Consider the following 27717-nt stretch of genomic DNA (forward strand, 5'->3'; position numbering starts at 1 on the left):
CTTACAAAGCGCCGGCTCCCGGGCCAGCGTCTAACCGGAAGGTGCCATGTCGCTCACACAGAGGTTGCTGGAAATTGGGTTCCGAGTTGTGTGAGGCAGACGAGGGGGGCGGTGGGTTTGGGGGCCCCGCTACGTTGCAGGCCCCTCAACGCTCAGGCCTGGCCTCTGCTGATCCTCCAGCTGGTGCCTCCCTGCCAGGCCTGGGCTTTCTGAGCTCAGCGGAGGGTCCCCCTGTCCCCCCTGCCCTGAGGCAGCGGTGCCCGGGGAGCGCATGGCCGCCCCCACTGCCCCCTTCTCCGTGCTGTCTGCCCTCGAGTCGGTCACGCCGCCGCCGCCGCCGGGCTTGCCCCTCCTGACTTCTCCAGCAGGTCCTCCCCGGCCGAGGGCTGCCAGTTGAAACAGAGGACGCCCAGCTGACTTTGAAGCTAGCTAGGGAGGGTGTGTCATGGGCTGAGTCGTGTCCCTGCCATTCACTCCCGGAGCCCTGACACCCCAGGACCTCGGAACGTGACTCGGCGTTGGGGTCCTTAAAGAGGGGGTTCAGCCTGGCTCCATTCCGCCTTGCTGGACGGGGCCACTAGAATGGGTTCTGATGTACGGGACCTGTGTTCTTGTCAGAACAGGGGACCGGGATGCAGGCACGCACAGAGGGACGCCCATGGGGGGACGCCCGTGGGGGGACACAGGGAGGGGACGGCCGCCTGCAGGCCAGGAGAGAGGCCTCGGGGGCACCAGCCCTGTGACAGCCGTTCCCGGACTCCAGCCCCCAGGATGGGGCCCCTGAGGGTCTCTGGTCCGAGAGGCCGCCTGTGGGACTGGGCGATGGCCGCCCCGGCAAACCCGGGAGAGTGCTGACGTTTCCGGTGGATTTCCACTGCATGGAATGTGTTCCTTATGCTCCGCTCTTGTCCATCATGCTCAACTCAGAACCTTTTCCCAGATCGCCATCTGCCTTTTCGTCGTTCCAGCCGGCCCTGCTGAGGTGTGTGGCACACTCAGCGTGCACGCCTGGGGCGCACGGTCCCACGGCCCTGACCCCGGGGAGGGCCGGCGCCTCTGGTGCCCGGGAGTACCCTCAAGGGCCCCGCGTGCGGTCCCTTCCCCCTTCCCTGCTCGCCTCCCCCCTTTCCCAAGCACCCGTGACCTGGTCAGCTTGCACTTTATAGAGTTTTCCATAAATGGAAGCATCGTATATACTTCTCGTTTGGCTCCTTTCCCCAGAATGACTATTGGGAGACGCCTCCGTGCCTCGCGTGCATCGGCCCGCATTCCTCCGGCCGCCGCGGCGCGGACGCGCCCGCCGTGGACGTTTGATGGACGTTTGGGCCGTGTCCAGTGCCGGACGGCGGAAAACAAAGCCGTGTTTACGTCCATGTGAAAGTCTTTACAAGGACAAGCACTTCCTTTTCTCGTGGGGAAATGCCGAGGCGGGCGCCCGGGAGGGAGGGCTGGGTGTGCGGACGGGGCGAGGGGAGAGACTCTGCCGAAGGGGTCACCTCGCGTTCCCGCCCGCCCTCCCCGCCATCCTGCGCACGCACGCACGCGCGCGCGCGGCCGCTCTCCTGGGCCGGGGTCCTGCGGCGGCCGTGCGCGCTCCCCCGGTGCGCGCTCCCCCGGTGACCGAGGGGTCCTCGAGTTCTCGGCGCCCCGGCCGCCCATTCGTCTTGTTAATGAGGTGTCACTTCTAATCTGTTGCCCATTTTTTAAAAGCGGGTGGTTTGTTTTCTTATTATTAAGTGTCTGCACTTTTTTTTCCTTGCGGGCGGTGGGGGGAGGCACGTTTATTGTTCATTTTCCCTTTTCTGAGCATTCTTTATGTCTTCTGGGTCACGTCTGCATGGGAGAGTCGCCGGGCAGACGCTTTCCTCCGGCCCCTGCCTTCCCCTTGCCTTGCCTTGACAGGGTCTTTTACGGAGCAGGTCGTAAACCTCCTTGATGCCTTCCAGGGCCCCGGTGCGCTCTCCCGGGGGGCCGTGCTCGGGGGGGCCGTGTCCGGGCGCTCGGCCCGGCCCACGCTCTCCGAGGGTCTCTCCCGGGGGCAGGCCTCCTCCCATCCGCAGGCCTCCGCTCCGTGTTGGGTTGGGTTTTGGCCGCTGCAGCGCGAGGGGCGATTCCAAGTTACTGTTCCTGCCTGTGCTGCACGTGGCTCCCCCCCCCCCCCCGACGGCCCGGCCCAGCTCACGGGACCAGCAGCCACGTCCACAGGATGTGGGGGTGACTCCTGGGCCCCGAGTTCCACCAAACTCTTGACCTGTTTGAGTGTCTTTACACCGAGACCGGTCTGTGTTCGTGACTCTAATCTCGGACTGACTCGGAGAGGGTCAGCGTGACTCTTCCCCTCGGCCAGGGTCCTGTGGGCGCCTCTGGGTCCCCTGCATTTCCACAGGGACCCACAGGGCCTCCTCTCGGGAGGGGGGCCTCCTGGGGGTTTGCGATTGATTGGCCTCTGTCGGCAGGTCGGAGGGGGACCTGCCTTCCCCACAGGGCTGACGGGGTCTCCCCGCCAGCAACCATCACGGGTCCCTCCTCTGCTTCTCCCACTGATGTTCCAAATCTTTCCCGGTGTAGGTCTTTCACCCCCTTTCTCAGTTTTATTCCTGGTTTTGTATACTATTTGGAAGTGGCACCTTTTTTTTTTTTTTTTTTTAAAGATCACCATCTGAGTGTTCATGGCTGTTTTCCAGAAATCTGAGGGACCTGGAGTGTCGGCCTTGTGTCCCGAAGCCTCGCCCAGCTCGCCCGAGAGCCCCTCTGGCTTTCCCCGGAGGCCCCGTGGGGCGAGCCGACTGGGCTGGGTTGTCTGCGGCGAAAGGGGCTTCGCCTCCAACCCCTGAGAGTGTCCCCCCCTCCACCTGCGCACCGGCAGCCCCTCCCACGCAGGGCCCGGGGGCTGCGCGGTCGCCCAGGGTGGATCCCCTGTCTCTCCCCACGAGGCGAGGGGCCCTGCGAGGAGGAAGCCCCCCCACCCCGGCCCGTGTGTGCCGAGACCTTTATGTCCTCGCTCTTTTAACACGGAGCGCGGGCGCTGCATTGTGGGCCCCGACGGCGCTGACCCCGGCTTTGGGTTTCTTCCCTTGTCGCGTCTGTGCGCGCGGGGGTCCCGACCCCGCCTTCGGGGCGTGACCCGCACACCCGTTTCCTGGGCTCCCTCCGCCGAAGTCGCGTTTGGGGCGTCTGCGCCCGGGGGGTGGAGGGCACCGGCCACCCGCAGCTCTGTGTCCCTCCGCCGTCACCGGGGCCGGTGATCGGGCGGGTGGGAGGTGCAGCCACCGGGAAGGGGTCCGTCGCCCCTCGCTGCAGGGTCTGCATGTGAGCGCCACCATTTCCCCGGGAAATGCTGGGCGGGGTCCGCCGGGAAGCCGTGCGGGCCTGGAGTTCTCTTTGTGGGGAAGGTATTTTTTTGTTTTGCTTTTCAGGGGGAAGTTTTTAACGACGCCCTTTCCTTTCCGAGGGAGCTTTCTGACCGGCGGCTGTGTTTTTTTTCAGGCAGTGGGGTCGTTGCCCCGGGCCTGTCCCCCTTTCCCACCCCCCCACCCACCCCCGTTTGCAAGCGGCTGTCCCTGGGGTTCCCCGGGGACCCCGTGCTGCCGGTGGTGCCGAAGGGGCAGTTTGTGGGTGTCCCTCTGGTCTCCTGATCAGGGTGGGGGGGCGACTAGAGCTTTATCAGCTTGGGTTGCTGTTTTCAAAGCAGCACGTGTGGGCTTTGTCTGCTTTTTTTCCTGATGTTTCCCTTTTCACGTTCTCCATTTTGTCGACTTCCACTCCATCTGCACGATTTCCTGCCTTGCGCTTTCTGGGGATTCAATCTGCATGTTTTTCTGTAACCCCGAGGGCGGGAGGGGGCCGCGGACCGAGGTTACTTTCTCACTCCCCCGCACCGCAGGCCCTCCGGGCGCCCCAGCCCCCCTCCCCGTCCCCCCAGCGCGGCCCCCGGCCCCGGCCTCCCGGATCATTCCGCCCAGAATACTTCCTAGGCCCCCTCCTGGCTCTCCGTCAACTCATGGATCATTTAGAAGTGTGTTATTTCGATTCCAAATACTTGAGCGTTTTCCAAGGATCTTTCTGTTATTGATTTATAATTTAATTCCTTACGGTCCAAGAACATAATCTGTGTGACTTGAACCCTTCTCAACTTATTAAGTCTTGTTTTATGGCCCAGAGCGCGGTCGATACTGGGGAGTGTTCCGTGCGCCCCGCGAAGGAATGTGGGCCCCGGGCGGCGTGTTCCACACACGCCAGCCGCCGCGCCGCCCGTCTCCCCCACCCCCGCTGGGCGCCCGCCCGCGCGGCCGGGTACCCGTGGAGAGGGGGTACTGGCCGCTGCCCCCCCAACTGTGGTCTGGTCGGCTGCTCCTTCCAGGGCCGCCCCTGCAGGGCTGACTTCCATTTTGAAGATCTGTGTCCACCCTCAGCCTGCGGTGCCTGTGTCTCAAGATGCACACGTGTCCCCCCGGGCGGCAGGGAGACCCCTGCCCAGCACCGTGTGAGCAGCGACACTGGTGCCCCCAGGCCAGCCCTGAGGCCCCCTTTGCAGCTCTGGCCCGGTCCCCCAACCCACCCCCCGGCCCCGGGCACGTGCTGACTGGGCCCTGCCGTCCTGGAGGCCCCCCTGCGGGTCCCTCTCTGCTCCTCGGTGCTGTGACTCCTCTCTGCCGGGGTCTCCCCAGACCCTCCCCGGCCTTCTCTCACCAGCCCAGGGCCCCGCTCCGCGCCTCCTGCCCGCACCGAGGCCCGAACACCGAACACTCTCTCAAGGACGGGGGCCCAGCAGCTGTGGGGCTCGCCCTGAGCCTTTCCCGCCTCCCGGGGGCCTTGTGGTCCGCCGCCTGATGTTTTTTCTGTATCTTGTATCTGTTTTCCCTGTTGTTCCAGGCAGGAGGAGGACTGTGGCCCCTAGCTGGACGTGGTGGACACCCTTTTTGGTGTGCAGAAACTCAGCGGTCTTTCTGAGCCACAGAAGTCACCAGGCTTGTCCCTTCCTCCCCGGGTACTTCTGCCACACGCGTGAGCTCGGAGAGCAGCAGACCCCGGTGCCCCGGCCTCCCCTCCAGCCTGCCTCCCGCCTGCCCCCACTCCGCCAGCCTCCGGTGCCTGTGCTGTCACTGCGCTGACGACCCCGGAGCACCGGGAGAGCCCGCGGCTGTGCAACCTCGGGTCTCTGCGTGACCCACTCTGAGCTCCGGTTGCTCCCCTGGAAAAGGCAGCCAGTGGGGGGGCACTCCCCACTGTGGGTGAAGCGCTGACCACACTGCCCGGCCCCCCAGCGCCCGCACACGTGCCGCCTTCCCGTGCGAAGCCGGCTCCTGACTTCCAAAAGCCCCTTGGCGGCCCCTGCCCGCTCTCCCTGCCGCCCGAACCCAACGTGCATCTTGTCACCCCCTCCCCCGTGGCAGCACCCCCCCCCCCCGCCCGAGCCCCAGATAAATCCCATCAGGGTTTCGCCTGGAAATCTGGCAACTCTATACGTTAATGTGGGAAGAGCTGGTTCTTATAAACTTCCTGCCCAGAACAGGACGCATTTTTTCCTTCTCACTCTTTCCCCCCTCGACGTTGTTTATATATCCCTCATTAAAGTTTGTCATGCTCTTCCTACAGACCCCGCGTGGTTCTGGAGGGGGTCGCCGCCGAGCGGGCGTCCTGTTGTTTGGGGACGAGATGCGGCTCATGCCCCTTTATCTCCTCGCGGGCCCGGGCCGCAGAGCCGTGAGCGATACCGAGGTGAAATATGTGCTTGGCGTCTGGCGGCTTTCCTGAGGCCTCTCATCATTCTGAAGGCGCTTCCGCCGCCCCTCTGGGGCCCCCCTCCCCCCCCACCCCCCGCCCGTCCTGCGATTTCCGCCCCACGTCTCCGCATTGTGTGGGGTTTCCAGGGGCCCGCGGAGCCCTAATGGCAAAAGCAGGCATCCGTGCCGGGTTCCTGTGCTGGCCTGGAATGCGGCGGGGCCCACCGCACCAGCCGCCCCCCCCCCCCCCCCGGAGGAAGCGCCTGTTTACCCTGCGCTGTCGCTCCTGGGGGGTTTGTTTGCTTTGGTTCTCAGGAGTCGGGGTTCACTCCCCGCCGGCGCCCTTCCCCGGGGGCTCACTGTGGAGGGCCCTTCCAGACAGCTACTCGGGGATGAAGATAGGAAAGGGCCCCCGCTCTTTACCCACTCCCCCCCGCACCCAGCCCTGCACCCCTTGGCCTGAGAAACAAGACTCGGGGAGCCCCGTTCTGCTCCGAGCGCCCCCCACCCTGCCCCAGCCCTGCCGGAGGAGCCCGTCCATCTGCAGAGCGAGCTCCTCACACCCAGGCCCGTGCCGTCCACGGTCTCGTTCAAACAGCGCGTGGCAGTAAACCTCGTGCTCTCTGTTCTCCTCTGCTGCCCACACACCACAGCAGAGCCACGCCGTCCACATTTTGCCGGCGGCCGCGGGCAGCTGTCGGTCCCCAGTTTTGACCGTGTGGGCCCGTGCAGGGACGTGGTGGACTTTGGGGTCACAGTGCCTGGCGGGGGACGTGGGAGTGCCCGGCTTGGGCGCCCGCCCCTCTCAGGGTCAGTGGCCCCCATGCATGCCGCCGCCGTCACCGCCACCCGCCGCCACCCAGCCCAGGGAGCCCACCAGGGACCGCGGGTCTCCCCCTCCAGGCCGGGTTTCTGTGATCGTGGCATTGACTCGGGGTCTGAGAACCGGCCTGCAGGCTCCCGTGTGGGTGGTGCGTGGGCAGGGCCCTCGAACCCTCGTGTCCTGCTGGTCTCGGTCCACATGGAACCACCCACCCCCGTGTGTGTGTGTGTGTGTGTGTGTGTGTGTGTGTGTGGCTTTTAGGTCCCTGGCAATCCCAAAGCGGACTCTTGGCCACTGGGGCGAGCCCGGCCGGTCCTCCCTGGTTGGACAGAGGTGGCCAGAGTGTAGCTCGGGTGACATGGCTCCTGCGTGTGGCTGCTTGTGTCACTGTTGTGACGCCAGGATGGGTCCCGCCCCCCCACACTGCTTCCTAAGTGCTCTTCCAGGTGTGAGCCGGAGCCTGAGCCGGAATCTCCGTCCGTCCATCTGTCCATCTGTCTGAGTAGAAGCAGCTCTGCCCTGGCCGCCCCGCCAGTGACGCCGTGCGTCCCGTCTGCACCCGCACCTCTCAGCGGGCGTGCTCCCGGGACCCAAGTCCCTTTCCTCCCCCCGACACCTGAGTTTCGAGCGACCTGCCATCTCTCGCTGTTCACACCTGACGGCCCCCTGAGAGCCGCTGGGCTTGCTGGCTCTCGGGCCGCCGTCCGCCGGCCCCGGGGCCTGGCCCTTCCTCGGAGCCGCGCTGTCCTGCAGCTCTGGCTGGGACACCTGGGTGGCAGGGGGCAGAGTCTGCCTCCCGGAGAGGAGCCCCCGTGGAGTCAGTGACGGCTTTAACGGGCTGGGTGGTGCGGAGACGTAGCCGTGGTGGTGGTGGTGGTGGGAGACCCTCAGCACGAGCCCAGGGCGCCCCTCGGGAGCCCGCCTTCACCCCCGGGAGGGGTCTGCCTGGGCCGGGGGCCGGGGGCCTCGGTCTCCCACAGCAGCTGTCGTCAGGGGAAGTCACAGACACACGGCCCTGCACCCCCGTTTCCTGCTCGCCCCAGAACTGCCTGCCCACCCCCTCACCCTCTGTTGTCTGCAGCTAGCTGCAGGGGGCGGCGGCGGAGGGGTCGGCCTCTGCCACGTGGGCTGTCCACCCTGCAGGCACGGGAGGTGCCCAGTGGGCACATGTCCACTCCCGTCTCCGCTGTGCACTGGTCTCACGGGGGTGCCCCGGTCAGAGCCGTCGGGGAACCTGGGCGGCCGGAGGGCTGTTTCTCCTCCCTGGCAGAGGCCGTGAGGTGGGGGCCGGGAGCCGACGCCCTTGTCTTACTCTCGACTTGGAAGGGACGCTTCCCCACATCCCTGACGTGTGCAGCAGGGTTGGGGAGGTGCCTGCCTGAGGCTGGAGACGTTGGCTGGGAATCCTACTTGCTGTGCTCTTTCTCCCCCAGCGCCCCCCGGCCCCCCCCCCCCCCCGCCCTTGAGCTGACTCTCGGATGGAATGTCACCTGGACCCGTTTGCTAACAAAGAGCCGTCCCCCGCGTGCGAGAGGCGCCCCTCGCTGGGGCGGGATTCAAAAACAGCCGTTGGAGCTTTTCGGCGGGAGACGGGTAACTGCTGGTTCAGCATCTTTCGAATGAGATCAGCCCGCTCCCGCTCCCGCCCGCCGCCTGACTCCAGGGCGCGGCAGTCCCTCCCGGCCGCCCTGGACGCCGGCCACCGCGCCTGGTCCTCACGTGGCGCCGCTGACCGGCGGTCCTGCCCCTGCAGACCCCCTGCAGACCCCCGGCGTCCGCACACACACGACCCCTCTTCCTCCTCGCCCGTGGCCCCGGCTCTGCTCCTCTGCAGAGCCCGTTTTTAACCTCATCTTGTCCGTTCACTTTGCTGTCTTGCTAAGTTTTACCACCTTTTCATTGTGATTTGCACCCTGTCCTTTCTCTTTACGGGACACTGTGGGTTCGTTTGCCCGTTTCTGGCCTCAGGTGCTGAACTTACTGAAATCTGGGGCTCCCCCCACCCCTGGTCCCCCCCGCCCCAGTGCTCCCGGGAGCCCAGGCCTCAGGTCCCCCCGGCGCGGCGAGCTCTGTGCGGTGACCTCCTGTTAATGATCCTCCCCAATTTCCGCCCCGGGTCCGTCTCTGACCCAGGGACCGTGAGCCCGTGTGCCTGCATTTCTGAATGCCTGCTAATCAGCGAGCTTCCTGTGGTCCCTGCCGTGGCCGCAGAGGGGTGACCGCCGCCGGGGCCTTCCCGTGAGAGCTGCCCAGCCCCCGCCTGCCTGTCACCCCCCACACCACACTGAGGCTCTGTCACCGTCCTCGCTGCGCGTGACCCTCCTGACCGCGCAGTGACTGCCAGGTGGCTGTGAAGGCCCCCAGTCCTGGGCCTCCTCCCTGTGGTTCTGCTGTTCGCCATTGAACTCTCATCCTTCTGGTCCTACACAGCCCCCTGCTCCCTGCTGCCCCCCATGTGGTGAGCGGCCTCTCGTGCCCGTGGGTGCTGACTGGTCCACAGGGCAGCTTTTGCCTCTGGCCCCCCCCAGCTGTGCTGCTCGGGCGCCCACGGGCCGACGGTGACACAGGGTGGTGGTGCGGCCATTCCCTCCGGCACGGCGCGTGTCTGTGTCCCCGAGGCCGAGCGTGCCAGTCACTGCGTGTGCCTGCACCCACAGCTGCAGCCCGGTGTGCGGGGGAGGGCGCGTGTGCGTGGGGGCTGTGAGTGTCGGGGGTCCACCCGCAGGGCGCGGGGTCTGCAGGGGCCGCGTGCGTGTGCTGGGGCGGGCGCTCGTGTGTGCTGGGGGCTCTCCGGGGCCCGCTGCCCCGCTCCCCACGCCCCCCTCGGCCCGGCCTTCCTGGGGGGCCGCTCCGGACGCGGGGCACTTCCTCTGTGAGTACCTGGCTGCGCACGGCCCTGCGTCTTGATCCAGTTTTTCTGATTTATATTTTCCATAACTCCGCTGGGTCAGGGTTTTCAAACCCCCGGCACAGTGTGTGCACTGTGCTCTCTCAGAACGCAGAAAGAGCGGTCTGTCTGCCCGGCGCTCGCTGCGCAACGTGCTTTCCGCCGCTTCCCTCCGCAGGGTGCGGCCCCCCTCCGGCTGCTGGCTCCCTCTGCCCCCCCCGTTTCTGGGGGGCGTTTGTGCAGTCTCCCGCCATGTGCCGGGCCCCCCTTCCCGAACCCCCTCAGTGGCAGAGCCCTTCACCCCCACACCAGCCTCCCAGCTGACCCCGGGGCCCGGGGGCTTCCCGCAGGGACCAGGGAGCCCGGCTGAGGGTTCGAGGGCACGCCAGCAGGGGCTGAGGGGGTCCTCAGGGTGGACGCCCCCGACAGAGCCAGCTGGGCACCCTCGGCCCGGTGCCCGCAGCAGAGCGGGGCCGCGGCCCAGCAGCCTCCTGGGCTGAACCCCGAAGAGAACCTCCATGTCCCCAGGACCCTCAGCGCTTGTGCCCCCCTCACCACCCCCCAGCACCCCTCCCCCTTGAGCCAGCACACGCCTGGTGGAGGGGGGTCTGACGGCTTTATTCACAGACCCCGGGGTGGGGCGGTAAGGACAGAGACAGGGGGGTTCTCGGGAGCGGGCCCCCCACCCCCAGACCTGGGGGCCGGGGCCCAGCGTGGGGGCGGCCCCCGCGCCGGTCTCTGCCTCGGGGTCCCCACTGGCCGCTCTACTTCCAGCGCCCGCCGACCTTGCCCTTGGCCGTGGCCCCGGCCTTCTTGCTGCTGCAAATGGGAAGCAAGTCGGTCTTGAGCGTCAGGGTGTCCGGGACCCTGGTGGAACCCCCTCCCTGCCCCCCGCAGGCCCCCGGCGGACCCCCGGCCCGAGTGGCTCTGCCAGCCCAGGCTGTTCTCAGGGCGAGGGGCCCCGCCTGGGCCCCCAGCCCCCCTGCCCACCCCCCAACCCCAGGCACACATTCCTGGCTCCGTCCGAGCGGCAGCGACTCACCTGTACCTGGCCCGGCCGGGCCTGGGCGGCCGTGTGCTGAGGCGGTTAGTGTGGTTAGGAGAGCAGCTGGCACGGCGCGCAGGGCACACCCTCCCCCCCTCCTGCTCAGGGGGCCCCACCTAGGGCCGACCCCAAGCCCGCCTGGGTCCCGGCGACTTTGCTCGGGGACCGACGGGCCCCTGGGTCACAGGCTCCCAGTGGGGTGGGCTGCAGATGCTTCCTTCTGGTCAGCGGCCCCAGTCCCTGGGACTCGGGCCCGTGAGGCCTCTGCCTCTGCCTCTGTCCGGAGCTTTGGCCACTTGGCCACAGTTACAGCTGGACCTGAGGTCAGGCGGTCACCCGCCCAGGGGTGGCGGTCCTCAGGACCGGCCCCTTCTGTCCGAGGCCCACTGCCTGCCAGCGAGCTGGGCGCTGGGCCGGGGAGGTGGGCATGAGGCCTGGGGCGTGTGACCCCAGAGGCCGCCGTTGGGGACCACCGGCTGGGGAAGACCGTGTGGTGCCCTCGGCTTCAGGAGGAGACCCGGCACTGCCGGCCGCACCCCGTCCTGTGTCCTGCGGGAGCCAGCCCGAGGGCTCTCACACTCGTCCACCCGTGCACACACACGTGCACATGCTCGCATGCACACGCACACCCTGCCCCTGCCCCAGGCAGCGGAGCCCGGGAGGAGGGCCCATCCCGGGGAGCAGCCAGGAGGCAGAGAAAAGTCTTAAACTTCAAGACTCCAAGCCGTCCTGGGGCCACTGCGCACCCTGGAGGGGACCACACAGGGACCGGGCTTGGGGACAAAGCCCCGGAGAGGTGGCAGGGGTCCCGGGGTGGGCACTGGCATCCCCGGGGGCTGATCCCACAGACGGAAAATCACCGTCCCGAGGAACCAGGCTCCCAGAGGGGCTGGCGGCCGACAAGGCCCAAGCCCCCTCCCTCCCTGCCCCAGGGACTCACGCCTCAGCCCCCAGGCCTCCTGCTGCGCCCCCTCCCCCCTACCACGTGCTGTCCTCCGGGCTCCGGGGCGGCGTGGAGAGGGGCGGGGGGGTCTAGTGGCTGGCCAGTTAGTCCTGTTATCGCTCTGCCGGGGGCCGGCCGCCGCCGCCGCTGGGACGGACTGAGACGGCCGAGCCCCCGGTGGGGCAGGGGCCGCCCGCCGGGCGCAGAGCGGGGGCGGGCGGGCGGGCTACTCACTGCTTCTGGGCCTGGTCGATGCGGCTCCGGAGGTTGGTGATCTGCGGACGACACGGAGGACTCACCTGGCGCGCCCCGGCCGGGCCGCGCGCTCCCTGACCGCGTCCTCACTCCTCCGGCTGGAGGGCCCCGGCCCTCGGCCCTCGGGCCGTCCCTCGGACTTACTGTCGGGGGCACGGAGGCCTGGGCCGTGCCGCACAGCAGCTCCCGAGCTGGCCACTTACCTTCCAGGTGAGGATGCGTGCGGAGGGCACGGGCAGAGGGGAGGCTCCCAAAAGGAGCCTCTGACCCTGGGGGCCGCTGAGCTCGGTGCCCCCCTGCTGCCCCCTGACCCCGCTGCTCCCTCCTGCCGACTGCCCGGAGGGGGCCCAGGGGAGGACAAGGGCCCTCCCCGCCTGCCAGCAAGGAAGGCAGGCGAGCCCCAGGCGGGACCCTCCGGGCCGCAGGCAGGGGGGAGGCGGCGAGGGCCGGAGGTGCGGGGCGAGGCCCCGTCACCTCCCTGCTCGCTGCCGCCGCACCCTCCGAGACTCAGGGCTCTGCCATGCGAGAGGCGCACCGTGCACCACACACCGGGAGCCCGGTCCGGGCTGACCCGGCTACTCACAACTTGGCCAGCATCTCCACTCTGGCCCGGGCAGTCATGATCTGGAAAGACCGAGACGGTTTCAGGGCCGGGGGGCGGCAGGAGCCTGGGCCCTGCTGTGCGCTGGGCTTGCCTGGCCGGGACCCTCATGGCTCTTGTTCAGCCCAGGACCCTCCAGGGCCCTGCCCGGGGGCGTCAGGAGGCGGGGGGCTGGTCTGGCTTCGTGAGCACGAAGCCCCTTCCCACAGGCCAGCCTTACCCGGGACCACACTGTCCCTGTGCCCGGACCTGCTGGCCCGGGGGAAGCCTGGGCCCTGCGGGCGGCCCGGAAGGGGTCTGGAGGCCTTTCTTCTTGGAGGGGGTGGGGAAACTGAGGCACAGAAGGACAGGCGACGTGCCCCAGGGCAGGGCTCCCGAGAGGAAGCGAGGACCCACCCGGCTGTCGGCTCCGGGTCCCCAACACCCCCTTGTCAGCGGCGGGGATGGCCGTGCGGACTGCCCCCACTGGGGGCCCCCCGGGGTGGGCTGCTGCTCTTACTGGTGAGCCCCTCTCCGGTGACTCAGGAGGCGCAGGGGCGCAGTCCCAGCTGCCAGGCCCAGCTGCGGGGCGGGGTGCACAGCACCCTGCCGGCTCCGGGCTGAGGAGGGGCCCCAAGGAAGCGGGTGTCGTGGGGGGGTCAGTGTGTCCAGGACTTGGGTGTGCAGAGGAGGCTCTGAGGGGAGGACGCCCCAGACCCCGGGGAGCCTGGTGCCACCCTGGGGTGGGCTGGTGCCATGGGACTCTGCACAAGCCCCGGGCGACTCCGAAACCGGGCCCGGGTGCTCTGCTCGCTGCTCCCCTGGGAGCAGGGGCTGCAGGCTCAGGGCCCGAAGGGGCAGGGTGCTGTGCGCAGGGGGCCGGGTTCGTGGGGACCCGGGCCGCGGCTGGCAAGTGAGACCGGCCCGGAGCTCCGGTGCCGGTCGGTACTCACGTCGTATTTCTGGCGCTTCAGCTTCTCCGCAAACTCGTACTTGTCGGTCTCCAGCTGGTACAGGGTTTCCCAGAGCTCCTTGGCCTTCTCCCTGGGAGGGGGCGACCGTGGGACTCAGCTGGAGCAGCCCCCAGCGCCGGCCCCCCCCCGCCCCCGCCTGTGGCCTCGCGGAGACCCCGCCTCACCTCAGCTTGTCGTCGCTGAGGTGGTCGATGTTGAGGGGCTTGCGCCGCTCCGCCAGGATCTTCTTCTTCATCTCCCGGGCCGTCTGCTTCTTGCCTCTCTTCTGGTCGGCCTGGGGGGACCCCGCCCGGGGGCCTGCCTCAGGAGGGGGCACGGCGGGGCACGCCAGCTGCCCCGCCCCGCCCCGGGCCCCGGGCCCAGCGGATGCCCGCGCTCACCTTGGCCAGGTAGCTGCTGTAGTTGGCGCCCATGGAGGACAAGGCCTTCTTCTTCTTGAGGTCGTCCTCCGCCCTCCTCTTGGCGTCCTCCTCCTCCCTCCGGGCCTTCTCCTCCTGTGGAGACCCCACCCCGCGCCCCGCAGGCCCCGGTCAGCGTGGTCAGCACGGTCAGCGGCTGCCCCCTCGGGGGCAGGAAGGGCCCGGGGGGTCCGGGGGGTCCGGGGCGGGGGCGGGGCGCAGCTCACCGCCAGCCGGTTCTGGCGCTCCCTCTCCTTCTCCGCGCGGATCCGCTGCTGCTCCGCCCTCTCCGCGCGGCGCTTCTCCTGCGGCCGGGGCGGCGGGTCGGGGCCCTGGTCAGTCCTGCCGGCCGGCCCCGGCCCCTCCTAAAATGGCAGGCACCCCCCTACCCAACCCCCCCACCGGCTGCCCCACGCACGATCCTCTCCTTCAGCGCGATCAGCTCCTCCTCCTCCTTCTTGCGCGCCTCGAAGTGGCTGTCGATGAGGGCCTGCAGCTCCATGAGGTCCTTGTTCTGGCGCTTCTTCTGGATGTCCTGTGGGCGGCAGGCCGTGGGTCCCTGCCCTCCTCGCCCTCCGCCCCGCCTGGCCCCCCTGGGCCCCGGCACAGGCGCCCTGAGCCACGGGGTCGGAGCGGTGTCCCCCACCCCGCGGGGGGGTCATTGGGACCCGGAGCTGGACCAGCTCCCACTAGGTCCCGTCATTGTCCTCAGAGATGTCCCGCGTGCACCGGGCAGGGAGGAAGCCGGTGAGCAAGGGAATGTGTTGGAGCGGCCTGTGAGGAGGTGGGTGCATGAGTGGGGTGGGTGGGTGGGTGGGTGCATGAGTGGGTGGAGGGATACATGGATGACGGATGGATGATGGGTGGATGGGTGGGTGGTAGATGGTGGGTGGGTGGGTGGTAGATGGTGGGTGGGTGGGTGAGTGGATGGGTGGTAGATGGTGGGTAAGTGGATGGGTGAGTGGGTGGGTGTAAGGGTAAGTGGGTGGGTGCATGAGTGGGTGGAGGGATACATGGATGATGGATGGATGATGGGTGGATGGGTGGGTGGTAGATGGTGGGTGGGTAAGTGGATGGATGGGTGGGTGGGTGGGTGGGTCAGTAAGTGGATGGGTGAGTGGATGGGTGGTAGATGGTGGGCGGGTGGGTACATGAGTGGGTGGAGGGATACATGGATGATGGATGGATGATGGGTGGATGGGTGGGTGGTAGATGGTGGGTGGGTGGTAGATGGTGGGCGGGTGGGTACATGAGTGGGTGGAGGGATACATGGATGATGGATGGATAATGGGTGGATGGGTGGGTGGTAGATGGTGGGTGGGTGGTAGATGGTGGGTGGGTGGGTGTAGATGGTGGGTGGTAGATGATGGGTGGGTGGGCGCATGGCTTGGCAATCTGGTGATGGACGGATGAGGGGTAGAGGGGTGGAGGGGGGAGCAGGGAGGAGAGACGGCCGTGTGGGAGAAGTGTGCTCTGGCCCAGGAGTGCGTTAAAGCAGAACGGCCCCGGGCCAGGGAGCCCCAGCTCTGGATGCCTGGGAGACGTGACCTCCTCAGACCGGGCACCTGGGGTCGGGAACGGAGACATGTGGGCCCGGGCCCCATGAACTTACATCGAAGTCTACCTTCTCCCCTTCCGGGATCTTGGGAGCCGTGAGTCTGAGGGAGAGAGAGAGGCCCGTGAGTGGAGACCCCTCCACCCGGGAGAGCCGGCCTGGCCCCGGCCGGCTGTTCCGGCCTCGCGTCCCGGCACCTGGCGGAGGGTACACGGCCTGGCCTCCGTTCTCCTCAGAGACATAGCCCACTGTCCCCAGGGGGACCTGACCCCCTCGGGAAGGGTCCACCTCTCCGTGCTCCTCTGTTTTGCCAAACTCTGGACTCCTCCAGGGCACCCCTGGGTGTCCAGGAAAGGGCACCCTCGGTGTCTTCCCCAAACAAACAGAACCCCGTGGGCGCCACACAGGAGGCAGGGCCTCCGAGGCCACAGAATGGCCCTCTTGACCCTTGGCATTTCTGGGGGGCCCCCCCGCTTCCATCTCCCCTTCTGGGGACCCACAGGAAGGGGGCTGGGCGGCGAGCGGTCTGCTGGAAGAAAGCAGCAGCAAGCCCCCCGCTCTGGCGGCGGCGAGGCCCGCGGCGCCCCTCCCCCCCACCGCCCCAATGCATTCCAGATGGCGCAAAGAGTTAAAACGACAACAGCGATTTTTTAAAACAAGCCGTAGAAGAAAGTGGAACTGAATATCGATCAAACTGCTGGACGGGGAGAGGGTTTTCTGAGCTCACAAGGGCCCGCCGGGGGAGTGATGGCCAGATGAGCGCATGCAAATGAGAAACGTATGTACGTGGAAGCGGGCCGAGGCTGCAGGAGTGGGGGCGGGGGCGGGGGGCGCGAAACCCAACCCGGACCAGAAAAATGTTTTCAGCAAACACGGAGAAGACTTATATCCTCGTGCGAGCGGATGATTAAGAAAACAGAGGGCCGCCCGCCTGAGATCGATGGGCAGGGGCCATAAGCCGCCACTGCTCAAAGAAGAAAGGGGGCCCGGTTCGCCAGCCGGGCGGGCGGGCGGGCGGGCGCGGGGGGCGGGGGGTGGGGTGGGTTGCAGCCGTCGCAGGAATGCGGCCCCGAGAGGCCCCTCCCCATCCATCAGCGCGGCGCCCCGGGCGCGGCGCGGCGGTGTGGGGCGCAGCCGCGCTCAGGACCGCGCCGGGGGCGCGCTGGCAGGCCTCGCGCAGAAAGAGAGCCGTTTGGCAGGGGCCGCCGCAGCCTTAAGAGCGCTCATACTCTTTGACCCATTAATTCCAGTTCTGGGAAGGCAGCCTAGGGAAATAACCCGAAAGACAGAAAATGCTTTCCACCCGGCGTTATTTATGATAGTAAAATATTGGGGGAGGCCAGCGGGTCCCGCGCGCCGGAGCGACGGTTAGGAAAATTATGGTTTGTCCAATTGATGGAATATTATGTGGCCATTCAAAATATTTAAGAAGACTATGTAAAAACATGGAAAAATACTTATGAATGGTGCTACATTTTTAAAAAAAGCAGGATTCAAGGTCGTATAGACAGTCCGGGGTTTGAAAAACAGCTCCGAGTTTAAATCTTTTTTTCCGAGCCCGATGCATGGGAAGGGTAGGAAGAAATAAGTCTTTTCATTTCTTTCCCCTCGTTCCCGCAGTCTGGCTGGCTGGGTGGGAGTCATAGATGATTTTTTTTTTCTTCGGGGACTTTTATGTATTTTCCAAATTTTCTTTAATGAGGTGTTTTATTTTCATAATGAAAACACAAACATTTTTTTCAAAAGGAGAAAATATCTTGTGACCCTGCAGCTCTCCGTGAAACTGCTGACAAATAAAGTGGCGGGGACGGGAAGGAGCTGGCCCCCCACCCCGGAGCCCCCCGGCCGCCCACCCGGGGGGGAGCGGGCGCCTCTGAAACCCCACCTCGTGCAGAGTACATGCCGGCACCGGTATGCAGGGCCGGGGGGCCCGGGCACCGACCCCAAGCCGGGGGCTTCCGCGCCTGTCTCCGCCGGGGGAGTCAGAGCGCCCGGATCAAAACAACACCCCTGAAATCTCCCCTCCGGGGGTCCGCCCTCCCGCCCGCCCGGGCTGCTGGCTCCCACCCAAGGGGCTCCGGGGCCCCAGGGCCTGGGCCTGGTCTGGCTGTTGCTCTGGAGTGGGATTCAGGGGCGCCGGAACGTCCTGCCAGCCACCCCACATTTGGGTTTCTTTCTCGTCTCAGGCCCTGGGAGACCCCACAACACAGGGTGGGCATGAGGGGGTCCCAAGAGGACATGTGGGAGGCCGTGGGGTCTCTCTCCCTTGTTCTCTCTGCCCCTCCTGCTCGGGCCTGTAACCTCCCCCTCCAGAAAGTCCCCCTCGCCTGCACTGGGTGACCTGGGGCAGTGACCTGCCACACCTAACAGGACCCCTCCGGAGTCCGTCCGTCCGTCTGTCCCTGGAGACAGAGTGCCGAGGCGGGGTCCGGTCCTCGCCTGCGGGGGGTGGCACCGGCCGCCCCCAACAACCTCATTCTCACAAAGCGCCTTCAGTGGGCATCGAGTGCTGTGACCTCCACACCAAGCAGCAGAGCGGTGGCCACCTTCCCTCCGGGTTTTGGGGACCAGCTCCTCCCCCTCGGAGCCCCGGGGCACAGCCCCCCTCTGGGGCGCCCAGCTCCCAGCCCTGCAGGGTGTCGGCGTCCTCGGCTGCCTTGGTCCCCATCCAGCCGCACCCTCGGCGCTGCCCCTCCCCACACCAGGCCCCCCGGCACCCCTGGAGCCCGGAGCCCCACCCCACCCAGGCCCCCACTCACTTGGGTCTGGGTTTCTCCTCTGGTCACCACAGCGCCGGCCGGCAGGGGAGAGAGGAGAGAGAGGCCGCATGAGACAGGGGCCCACTCCTGCCCGCGGGCCCCCAGGGTCTGCCCCACTGCTGCGGGCTGGCTGGGCTCCGGCCCCCAGGGCCGCCTGCTCTCCAGCGGAGCCCACCACCCAGCCCACTGCCCCACCCGGGCTAGGGGGTGTTGCCCCCCGCCCTCGGGCCTGCAGGGTCCCAGGAGGAGAGCCCAGGTCTGGGGTCGGGGGGCTGGGGGGGACAAGAGAAGGAAGGAGGGACACATGAAGATGAGAATGACCCGGGGCAGGGGACAGGGCAGCCCAGAGGGCTGGACAAGGAAGGAGATGGGCAGAGTGGAGGGGGCAGTGCGTGCCCCCCGCTGCTGCCCGGGCTCCGGGTCTGCCAGACCCCCCCACACCCCGCCACGACCAGCCCCTAGGCCTGCAGAAGCTCGGAGGGGGCAGCGCCTGTGCAGCCCCACCGTGGACCCTGTGACGACGGCCATGCCAAGCAACCCCTGCTGTCCCTCGGCCGGAGGGGGTGGGGGGCCGGGGGGCCACAGAGAGAGCGGGCGGCGGCAGAGCCCCCCCCACCCCTGTCACGGGCACCAGCGCGGGGCGGTGCGGCCCTTACCTTCCTCGTCCTCCCTCTCCTCCTCCGCGGTGTCTCCTGGGCACAAGCACACAAGCAAGAGGGAAGCCAGACAGGCTGCGGGCAGCGTTGGCGGCAGCGGGACGCGGGCGGGACGCGCACGGGGGCACAGGCGCCCGGACCCCCTGCCCCCTGGGCGGGGCGACCTGGACCTCACCTGTGCCTTCAGCTGGGGGCCAGAGGAGGGCCGTCCGGGGAAGGATTGCAGGGGGTGGGTGTGGCCACGCGGGGTGGGGGGCCCGGGGAGGGGGGCGAGTATGGGGGAGGGCCCTCAGAGGCCTGGGGGTGCCAGTGGGGCCCACCTTGGAGAGCCAAGACCCCCCCCCCGAATGTCGCAGCCCTGGTGCTGGAGGTGGGCAGCCCCGGAGGCCTGATTTCTGGGTTTCCCGGGTCGAAACCCAGTGGGTTCCAGGCAACCAGGCTGAGGCAGCCTGTGGGTGCCCAGGGCCTGCGGAAGCCCTGTTGGTCCCAGCCCAGGGGCCCGTGGGCCCAGGCCCACTCCTCCCTGCCGATTGATTGGGGCTGCGGCCCTCTGGCCCTCCCGGGGTGGGGGGCCCTTTGCTGGCACTGACGGGGCAGAGGTGTCCCGTTGAGAAACCCCCTCTGACCTCCGGGCTCCTTTCTCTGCCCTTGGTCGTGGCCAGCAGGCCCCCTGGGGGTGGGGTAGGGGGGTGACCAGCTTTGCTGCCCCGGCCCGTGTGTGCTCCCAGCTTGGGGACCACTCGGGGGCTCGGGACCCGGCAAACAGGCCTGCACGGGCGGGCCTGGCGTCGCCTGCGGTCGGCACCCTGGGCCGGGCCCGTGGGAGCGGGAACCTGAGGGTGCGGTGGGCGCCCAGGAGCAGGTCGAGGGGCCGGCAGGGGGCCCGTGACGGACTGGGATGGGCTGTGGGGTGCCCGGCTCTCCCTGGGGGCCGGGCCGCGCGGGTGCCTGGCGGGGCCCCAGGTTCCGGGTGGGTGCGGGGACGGGCCGAGAGCTGGAGGGAGCGCGGCCATGCGGCGAAGCGCCCCCCCGGCAGCGGGCAGCAGCGGCCTGGCACCCCCAGCTGTCTGTCTGTCTGTCTGTCTGTCTGACTGTCTGTCTGCCTCGGGGCTGGTCGGGCGGCCCGGTGACCTGGCAGCTCCCACAGGCCCGTCCCCTGGACACCTCTGCCACCCCCCGACGTCCCTTTGTCCCGAAGCTGGCAGCCTCCCCGAGCCCAGGAGAGGGAGGACAGTCTCGGGGTCCCGCGTGGGGCTCAGGCCCCCCGAGGAGCCACGTGCGTGCAGGGAGCTGAGAGCAAGGCCCACGCAGGCCCGGACCCGGCTCTGCAGCTACACCGCCCCTCACACACAGTGGGGGTGCGGCCCTCACTCCCGGCCCGCCTGGCTTCTACCCCGGCAATGGGTGGGCCGCCTGCTTGTTTGCACGCGAGGCCTCTTGTCGGCCTGGAACTGCCGTCCCCCCCTTGGGCCTCAGCCCAGCTTTGTGCTTCCCTCAGGCACCCCCCCCACTTCCCCTCTCCACTCTGCTCTCCCGGGCAGGGCGTGGGCCGCCGGCACAGCCCCCGCTCTGCTCCTCTCCACTGCACCCTCGGGGGGCCCCCGCGCCAGCCGCCCGAGGCCGGCACCCCTCTCGGGCCCCCCCCATAGGCTTGGCCACCCCCAACGTCCCTCCAGGGGGGCTTTCGCCCCACCAGCCAGCGCTGCCTGGGTCAGCACCCCAGGCCTAGCCTGTCCCCACTCCGTCCCAGCCCCAGGGACGGGGGGCAAGAGTCACACAGGCAGAGGGGGTGGGGGGAGGGGGGTGGGATGGGGCACCGTACCTTCTTGGACCTCCTCTGCAGCGGCAGCACATGTGGGGAGAGAGGGGGAGAAGGAGCTGTGATGAGGAGGCGAGGACGGGTGGGGTGGGGGGGCCGTGCCAGGCAGAGGTGGGGTCGGCGCGGCGGCACCGAGCGCGGGCCACGGGCCACGGCTCCTTCCGGGCCGGGCTCCGGCTCCACCCACACGCAGTCCCGCGTGCCCACGCGACATGCGCGGGGCGGAGGTCACGGCACATACCTGGTTCGTGAGCTGGGTGGGCTAAGGAGGGCACGCAGCGCGAGGCAAGGGCGCGGGTCAGAGGTCAAAGGAGGAAGGGTCCGAGGTTAAGGGGCACAGCCGGTCACCACGAGGGAGGGCAGCATGCGGGAGGTGAGCAGGACACGGTCAGTGTCGGCCCCGGGGGCCGGCCCCCCCCAGCGCTGTCCCTTCCTCACACTCGGGGAGACCGAGGCTGCAGGGCTCAGCGAGGGGCTCCGGCTCCGGCTTCCGCTGGGACGTGGGGGCCCCTGGCCTGGGGACACCATGGTCCTGCCCGTCCTGCAGCTCCCGAGGGGTGTCCGTGCCCGGGCCCGGCTGCGGGCGGCACCAGGCCCTCCCTCCGAGGCCAGGCTGCGGGGCCGCGCCTCGGTTGCCCAGTTCTGGGCCGGGACCCTGACCCTGCTGAGGGGTCAGAGGTCACAGGCGCTCTCAGGGACCCCCCTGGGGCAGAGGACGCTTTTCAGGGATCCAGAGGCCAGGCCTGATCTCGCCTCTGGCTCAGCAACCCCTCAGGGACCCACCCAGAGCCCTCAGGGCACCCCCAGTCTGGTCAAGCTCTGGCCGTGGTTAGTGGGTTATGTGGGGGCCACATGTGGGGGCCCCTTGGCCGGCTGGTGCCCCACGGAGTCCAGGTCCTCCCCCCCCCCGCCCCCACGTGGGCTCCAGCCAGGCCCCGGGCTCCACATGGGGACCAGAAGTCCTGGGCGTCCATACCTTCCTCATGGACTTCTGCAGGCAGGGGCGCGGGGGGCGCCAGGGGCGGGGCCAAGAGGAGAGAGGAGAGGGTTAGGCCAGGGGCACACGGCACATCCTCGGGGTGTCAGTGGGGCAGACGGGCTGGGGGCAGGCAGGGCTGCGCCCCTGGGCCTGCTCACTCACCTTCCTCCTGGGCCTCCTCTGAGCCGGGGCGGCAGGGGCGGCAGGGAGAGAGGAACAAGGGCCGTGGTCAGTGGGGCAAGCCGGGGAAGTTGGGGAAGGGGCCGGCGTGAACGGGGGGAGCGTGGCTGCCGGACTCGGGGACCCGGGGACTGGGGCGCAGCCCTGCCTCTGCAGAGCCGCCTCCCTGGGCCCCCCCTGGGGCCTGCCACCCGCGCCGGCCTCGAGGTCTGGCTGACTCGCGACCTGAGGGCATGAGACGCGGGGGCAGGGACAAATCCACGTCTCGTGGGAGGACACGGGCCCCGGGAGAGGGTCGGCGAGGGCCGGGCGGCGGCCGGGTCTGCCTGAAGGGGCCGGTGGTCCTGGGAGGGTCTCGGAGGAGCCCAGTGCAGGGCACGGGGCCACACAGCCACACTGCCCGTGTTGCCCACCCTCCCTGGGACGGGCACAGCCGCCCATCCAGGACCACGTTCCCGCCAAAGCCCCCCCCCCCCCTTCATGGCGGGAAAGGAATGCTTCGTGCACATTGTTAGGGGAGCTGAGCGTTTTCAAAACACGTCCAAAGCACGGCGCCCAGAAGGCCTCCCGGAGAGCCCGCCGGGTGCGGGCGCGTGAAGGGGGTCCCAGAGGTCCTCCCGTCCGAGCCTGAGAACCGCCTCCCCACAGGGTTCCCAGGTGTGCCCGCCCGCCGGGGCACGGCCAGGCGGTTCCCACGGACCCCGGGGGTGGGTGCGAGGGCGGAGCTGGCCCAGGGTGACACAGGGCGCGGGGACAGGGGTGGGGGGGTGCAGAGAGCCAGGCGGGGCCCGCCCCACCGGGCCCCCCATGCTAATGAGGGTGAAAGTGTTAATGACCAGATCCGGGCTCAGTGCACACGGCAGGGCCTCGATGAGGATGAGGGGTTCATGAATGATTAATGAGCGCGGGTCCGCGCATCGGTCAAGGGGGTGGGAAGCTGGCCGTGACGGCACATGGGAATTAATGGTGAGGAAGCTGGATCGTGGAGCTCCGGGAGGCCCCGAGGGGCCCGAGGCCGGGCGGATGGAGCCGGGCCAGAAAGGTCAAGTTCAGGGGGAGGCCGGGCGGGGGACTTGGGGGCTGCGCACTCACCTTCCTCCTCGTACTGCTCTGCTTGGGAAAGAAGAGAGGGTGGCAGTGTGTTAGCGGGGCGCCCCCCCCCCAGGGCCGGCCTGCAAGGGAGCGGGCCCAAAGGAGCCTGTGGGAGCCAGAGGAGGGGGCCCCAACCCTGGGGGTTGCCTCTCGGGGGGTGTCTGAGACCCCAGAAGCCTCTGTCCCATGGGGGAGGGTGGCCAACGGTGGTGGTCTCGGGGTGCCCAGAGCTCCCCTGGGGCCAGGCCACCCCAACAACCCGCGGTGCGGGCTGGGGACTCGCAGGGCGGGGTTCTGAGGTGACCTTCGCAACCAGGAGGCCTCGGGCATGGCCGCAGGCAGGCGGGGGGTGGGCGGCGGTGCTTGTTTCCAGAGGGGGTGTTGCACTAGCGCCCACTGAACGGGGCAAAGCCGGGGCTTCCGGCCAGGGAGGGGTCCCCCAGGAGGGCCATGCTGTCATGGGTGGGACGAGAGCCTCCCCAGGGCGCCACGCGGCGAGGGGGAGCGGCTTCCGCACTTACCCTCTGCCTGGTCACTGCGGGGCGAGAGAGAGAGAGGGGAGGGGAGGGGCCTTCGCTCAGCCTGGGGGGCTCTCAGGCACGCAGCCACGGCCCAGGGGTCCCAGGCAGGCGGGGGCCACACAGAGGGTTACTCACACTTCCTCGTCAGACATGGTGGCGGGCGTTCCCTGCGGGGGGCGGGGGGGGACCAAGAGCGGAGTGAGGGGTGGGCTCCGTCCGGGGGTGTCGGGACGGGTAGGGGGTGGGCGCGCGAGGGGGCACATCTGCGGACAGGGTGGGGGGCTGCGTCCCTGGCCTCGGGCGGGCCCGTTCCGGCACTGCAGGCCTCTCCGCGAGGCCCCCTGCTTTCCGCCCGGGGCCCCACACTCGGAGCGGCCCCCTCCCCTCCCGCCCTGGCTGCAGCTCCCCGCTCGGAATCCCAGGGCTGGACAGGATGTGGGGAGGTTGCGGCGCCGCCCCCGCCCCCCCGCCCCACCGCCACGGCGGACATGCTCCCCCAAGTGCTCCCCGAGGAGGGCGGTGCGTGTCCGGGCCAGCGAGGCCGTCCAGGCCGCCCTGGACCAGGCACAAGGCCTGCTCTGGCTGCCTCCCATCTGCTCTTGGTGGTCTCCGCCCCGAGGCCGGGGTGGGGGCCCCCCGGCCTCCCCGCCCCACCGTCCCCACGAGAGCCCACATTCCTGTTGTGAGCTCCAAGCTCCCTCCCCCGACCCTCATGTTCCTGCAAAGTCTCACGTTCTCTTTCGAGAGCCCCGGGGTCCCCTGTGTGTGCCCACCGCCCTCTGCCCGGATTGTGGGGCGCACCGGCTGCTCCCGGTGCCTGTCCCTGATGCTGCCAGGCAGCAGCGTGGGCCCGGAGCGCGTGGGGGCCGAGGGGGCTGACTCCCCTCCGAGTCCCCCGCACGTGCTCTGCAGAGCGGGGCGGCACGTCCCTATCCCGCCAGCCCCCCCCGCCCCCGCCCGCTTTCCCAGGCCCTCTGCACGCTCTTGAATTTGTCAACGTCTTTGGGAAGCTCTGGGCTGGGGCCGCACGTGTCCAGGTGTGGCCGGCGTCGGGCCAGCGTGCTCGAGGGCGGTTTTCCGGGGGCCCAGGAGCCCCCGGAGCGGCTGGAGGTCTCGAACGACTGGGGTCCTGACGCCGTGTTGCAGCCCACTCGGAGACAATAGTGGCAGCCCCCCCGCCCCCCGCCCCCTCCCGGGAGCCCCGCGCAAGCCACACGCGTTCATCACCGAAAAATGCGCCCCGCGGCACCGCTGAGCTGGGAGCGGCCCTGCGCGGCCTGGGCCAGGAATGTGGGCTTTCCCAGCGCAGCCCGGGCTCCACGCACCATTAACCGGCCCGGCTCCGCGGGGCCCTCCTGGCGCCAAGCCCTTCCCGCCCCCGGGTCTCTTCCTGCACTCCACCGCCCCCCGAGTTACAGCCTCCGGCCTCGTCTGCAGCGGGGGTCTCACGGCTCCGGGGGTCTCACGGCTCCCCGGGCCTCCCGGCCCCAGGCTGTGCACCCACCCTTGGGGCGCCTCCCCGGAGGGCTGGTGAGAGCTGGGCCTCCCCCTGCTGTGCCCACCTCTCCCCCTGGCAGTGCCCAGCACCTGTCGCCCTCCTTGAGAGGGGGCGGCCGTGGCCAGGGCCCAGGGCGGGTTATTTTAAGGAGCCAGAAGCAGCTGAGGTGTCCAGAAATAGGCACCCAAATCGGCCAAGACTCCTCCACTCAGAAACCCAAGATGGTGGGAGGGGGGCTGCCGGGCAGCTGCCCGCTCAGGTCTTGGCCAGGCCAGCCCCCTCCCTGTCCCTCCAGGTCTCCCAGGCCGGCCTGACCTCCTTGGTCCTTGTGAGCAGGCGTGGGAGGGCTCCAGAAACCAACGGGGCGGGTGCCCCTGCCATGTGAGACGGCAAGGGCTTGCTCTCCAAGTGGGGAAACCGAAGCCCCTCCGGGCCCCCGCCCCTCCACCCAGTGAGGTGCTGACAGCCGCCCCCCACCCCCACCCGGGGCTGCTCTGTGCCCCTCCCCTCCTGTCCGTCCGGAAGGGGCCGAGCGTCGGGGGTGCTCGGGGGCAGGGGCTGGCATTGTGACAGCCAGGAGGGGAACCAGCTGTCCGAGCAGTGTCCCGCCGTCAGGGGGGCCGGAGGGGGCACAGCCTGAGAGGTCACCTCCCCTGGGACGCATGTCCTCCCTCCCAGGGGACGAGGCCCATCGGGGTGCAGGTGGGGGGGCAGGGTGGGAGGCCCTGCCAGTGCCTGGCCGTGGGCCCCTGACAGCGCACGTCCCCCCACTGGGCCCACCCTATTGGTCGATTTCCTCGCCCATCTCCTCCCGGGACGGCTGAGGGCACCCAAGAGGGAGCGGGTGGTGAGGACGCCTGGTTGGGATGCCTGCGGGCGGGACAGCTGGGCCCCGACCCGATGGGGCGCTAGGAAGGGCGGGAGCGTGAGCAGGGCCCCTCAGGGCCAGGCGGTGCCACTCCAGGCGCCACGGGGGTGGGACTCCTCATCCCGGACAGGACAGCGGGCCAGAGGTCTGGCTCCCTTTTCCTGCGCCCTGTCCCCCACCCCAGCCCCCCAGGCCCTGTTCACCCCGTCGTTGACGCTGGGTCCTACCCACCCGGCCTGGGAACCACCCTGGGGTGAACAGGACGAGCCCCTGCCTTGGTGGTCGTCTGTTCGAATGGTGGCGAAGGAGGCCACCGGGCCGCCCCGGGGAGGGGCCTGGGGCCGAGCTCACTGCAGCAGTACATGGCTCTCGGGCCAGCGGACCCCCGCTCTCCCAGCTCCCGCCGCAGGGCGGCCCTGGCACCCCGGGGCCTTCCCGAAGGCCCCACCGCCCTCCTTGGGCCTCCGCTGACCCCGTACTCTGGTCTGGGATGCCTCTTCCGTGTCATTCGGACGTCCGGAGACCCTCAGCCCTCGGGGCCGGCCCCCAGCCCCTGGGGGGGTTCCCTGGGTTCCCCCGGCCACCATGCTTAGAACGGAGATGCTCGGGACCCACAGCACCCCGGGGCCCGAGGGGGCCTTCGACGCCGACGTCCGGCAGGCCCCGCCCAGCCCCAGGCCGGCGGCCGGCGGCCGAACCCACCTGCGGCCGAGTCCGGAGAAAGGGCTGGCGCTCCCTGTGGACACGAGTGGCTCAGGCACTGCGCCCTCGGGCCCACGCCCTCGTGTTATAGTGACACCCGATCTTTCCCAGAAGCCCACTGGCCGGGGGCGGGCTGGCGGGCCGTGCCCTCGCAGGCCCCTGACCAAGTACAGGAATAGCTGAGCAGGAGGCCCAAGGAGCTGAGGCCGGGGGACGGGTCTGCCGAGGAGGCCGCGTCCACCTGCCTCCCTCCGGCCCGTGTCAGCTTCTATTTTTACCGCCCCCCCCGCCCCCCCCCCCCACAGCGGGCGCATTCCTGGTGGCTGAGGAGGATGGAGGAAGGTGTTGGGTGGCCCAGGGACACAGCGCACCACCCCCTCGGGCCAGCCTGCGGCGGGGTTCCCGGAGCTGGAGTCCCAGGCCCCCCGCCAGGGGCCCCTCCATCCGAGGGGCTATGGGGGTGCTCTGCCCAGGAAAGGGGGCTGCACGGCCAGGTTGAGTCGCACGTTATCCCTGGCCCACCTGCCTGCCCCGTCAGAGGAAGGGCCTGCTGCCTGGGGCCGCCCGTGGAGTGGGGGACCCCAGACGTCCTGTCACTGCAGAACCACACTGAGGCCAGTCCTCGTCCTGCAGGCGGACACGCCGGGGTGGGCAGGTCGCTCAGGCAACAGCAAGAAGTCCAGCTGCTGGGGGGCTGGTGTCTGCCCCCCCGCCCCGGCCGGTGCCCCATGAGGCCAGGGCCACCCCCCGTAGTCAGCCCACGGCTCCCAGTTGGGCTCGGTGGGCTCTTGGTGGCCTCAGCCATGGGCCCGTGAACCCACACGCCCCACGGCCCTGCCCCTCCGATCGGGGCAGTGGGGGCACGGAGCAGGGTGAGAACGGCCTGGCCGCTCCTTCTGGACACCCTGGGCCCAGAGGAGGGGCCGGCCAAGGGGGGATGGTGGGGTCTGGGGAGTGACCTCACCCAGGGCAGCTGCTGGTGGCTTGGCACCCAGGATGGGGTGGGTCCTGATACTCGGAAGAGGCCCCTGCCCTCTGGCCCTTGAAGTCAGGGGCGTCAGGGTGTCCGGCGGCCGTTGTGCCCCAGCTCCCCCCGCTCTGTGCCCGCTCTGGGTCCTCAGAGCTTTCTGGAAGGTCCTCGTTGTGCCCCATCCAACCCCTGCAAGCTGGAGATAAGGCCACAGGGACTGTAGGCGGGCAGCGACTGGCCCGCGGTCACAGAGCAGGGGCGGCAGATGGAACCCCTCCCCCTCCCACCCCTTCTGCGTGCCCCCAAGGCCAGAGCTGACGGGGGCGTCCCCACACTCCTAGTCAGAGCCTGGGGTACCTCGGCCTGCCGCCGTCCCCACCGCCTCGGACGGGCAGGGACCCGGCCGGCCACACTCAGCCCCAACCCTTGGCTGTGTTCAATCCCCCTTCCTACCTATGGGTTCCTGGCAGGGCCCCCGAGTGGCTCGTGG

At 69.0% G+C, this 27717-nt stretch overlaps 1 protein-coding gene and 1 long non-coding RNA gene across 11 annotated transcripts in view; one reads left to right on the forward strand and one right to left on the reverse strand.

The window, feature by feature from the left end:
• The window catches only part of LOC118501421, a 75684-nt gene that overhangs the window by 24229 nt on the left and 23738 nt on the right, over positions 1–27717 (forward strand). The gene's annotated exons all lie outside the window — the stretch shown is intronic.
• TNNT3 (troponin T3, fast skeletal type) lies at positions 10031–26352 on the reverse strand. Of its 10 annotated transcripts, none has more exons than XM_036029898.1 (17): positions 26258–26352; positions 23325–23356; positions 23190–23203; positions 22669–22686; positions 21559–21576; positions 21394–21408; positions 20659–20679; positions 20421–20435; positions 17943–17961; positions 15241–15286; positions 14047–14163; positions 13856–13933; positions 13611–13724; positions 13395–13504; positions 13210–13300; positions 11656–11696; positions 10031–10252 (listed from the first exon to the last, which is right to left on the reverse strand). In XM_036029898.1, the coding sequence occupies exons 2-17, from the start codon at positions 23339–23341 to the stop codon at positions 10198–10200; spliced, it is 789 nt and encodes a 262-aa protein (XP_035885791.1). In that variant the 5' UTR covers positions 23342–23356; positions 26258–26352; the 3' UTR covers positions 10031–10197. The 10 variants fall into 10 exon arrangements, with proteins under 10 accessions (XP_035885791.1, XP_035885790.1, XP_035885793.1 ...); XM_036029897.1 differs by having other exon boundaries at positions 22669–22689; positions 26258–26336; XM_036029900.1 differs by lacking the exon at positions 21394–21408.

This window comes from Phyllostomus discolor, chromosome 6, assembly GCF_004126475.2.
Source record: "Phyllostomus discolor isolate MPI-MPIP mPhyDis1 chromosome 6, mPhyDis1.pri.v3, whole genome shotgun sequence".
Taxonomy (NCBI): domain Eukaryota; kingdom Metazoa; phylum Chordata; class Mammalia; order Chiroptera; family Phyllostomidae; genus Phyllostomus; species Phyllostomus discolor.

What these genes read in the sequence shown, in the direction of transcription:
- TNNT3 (XM_036029897.1), bottom strand. An exon ending in GGGAGAAGGTAGACTTCGAT is followed by an intron (nt 14,164 to 15,240) that starts GTAAGTTCATGG and finishes TGCCGCCCACAG; the next exon opens with GACATCCAGAAGAAGCGCCA. An exon ending in AGCGCCAGAACCGGCTGGCG is followed by an intron (nt 13,725 to 13,855) that starts GTGAGCTGCGCC and finishes GGGTCTCCACAG; the next exon opens with GAGGAGAAGGCCCGGAGGGA.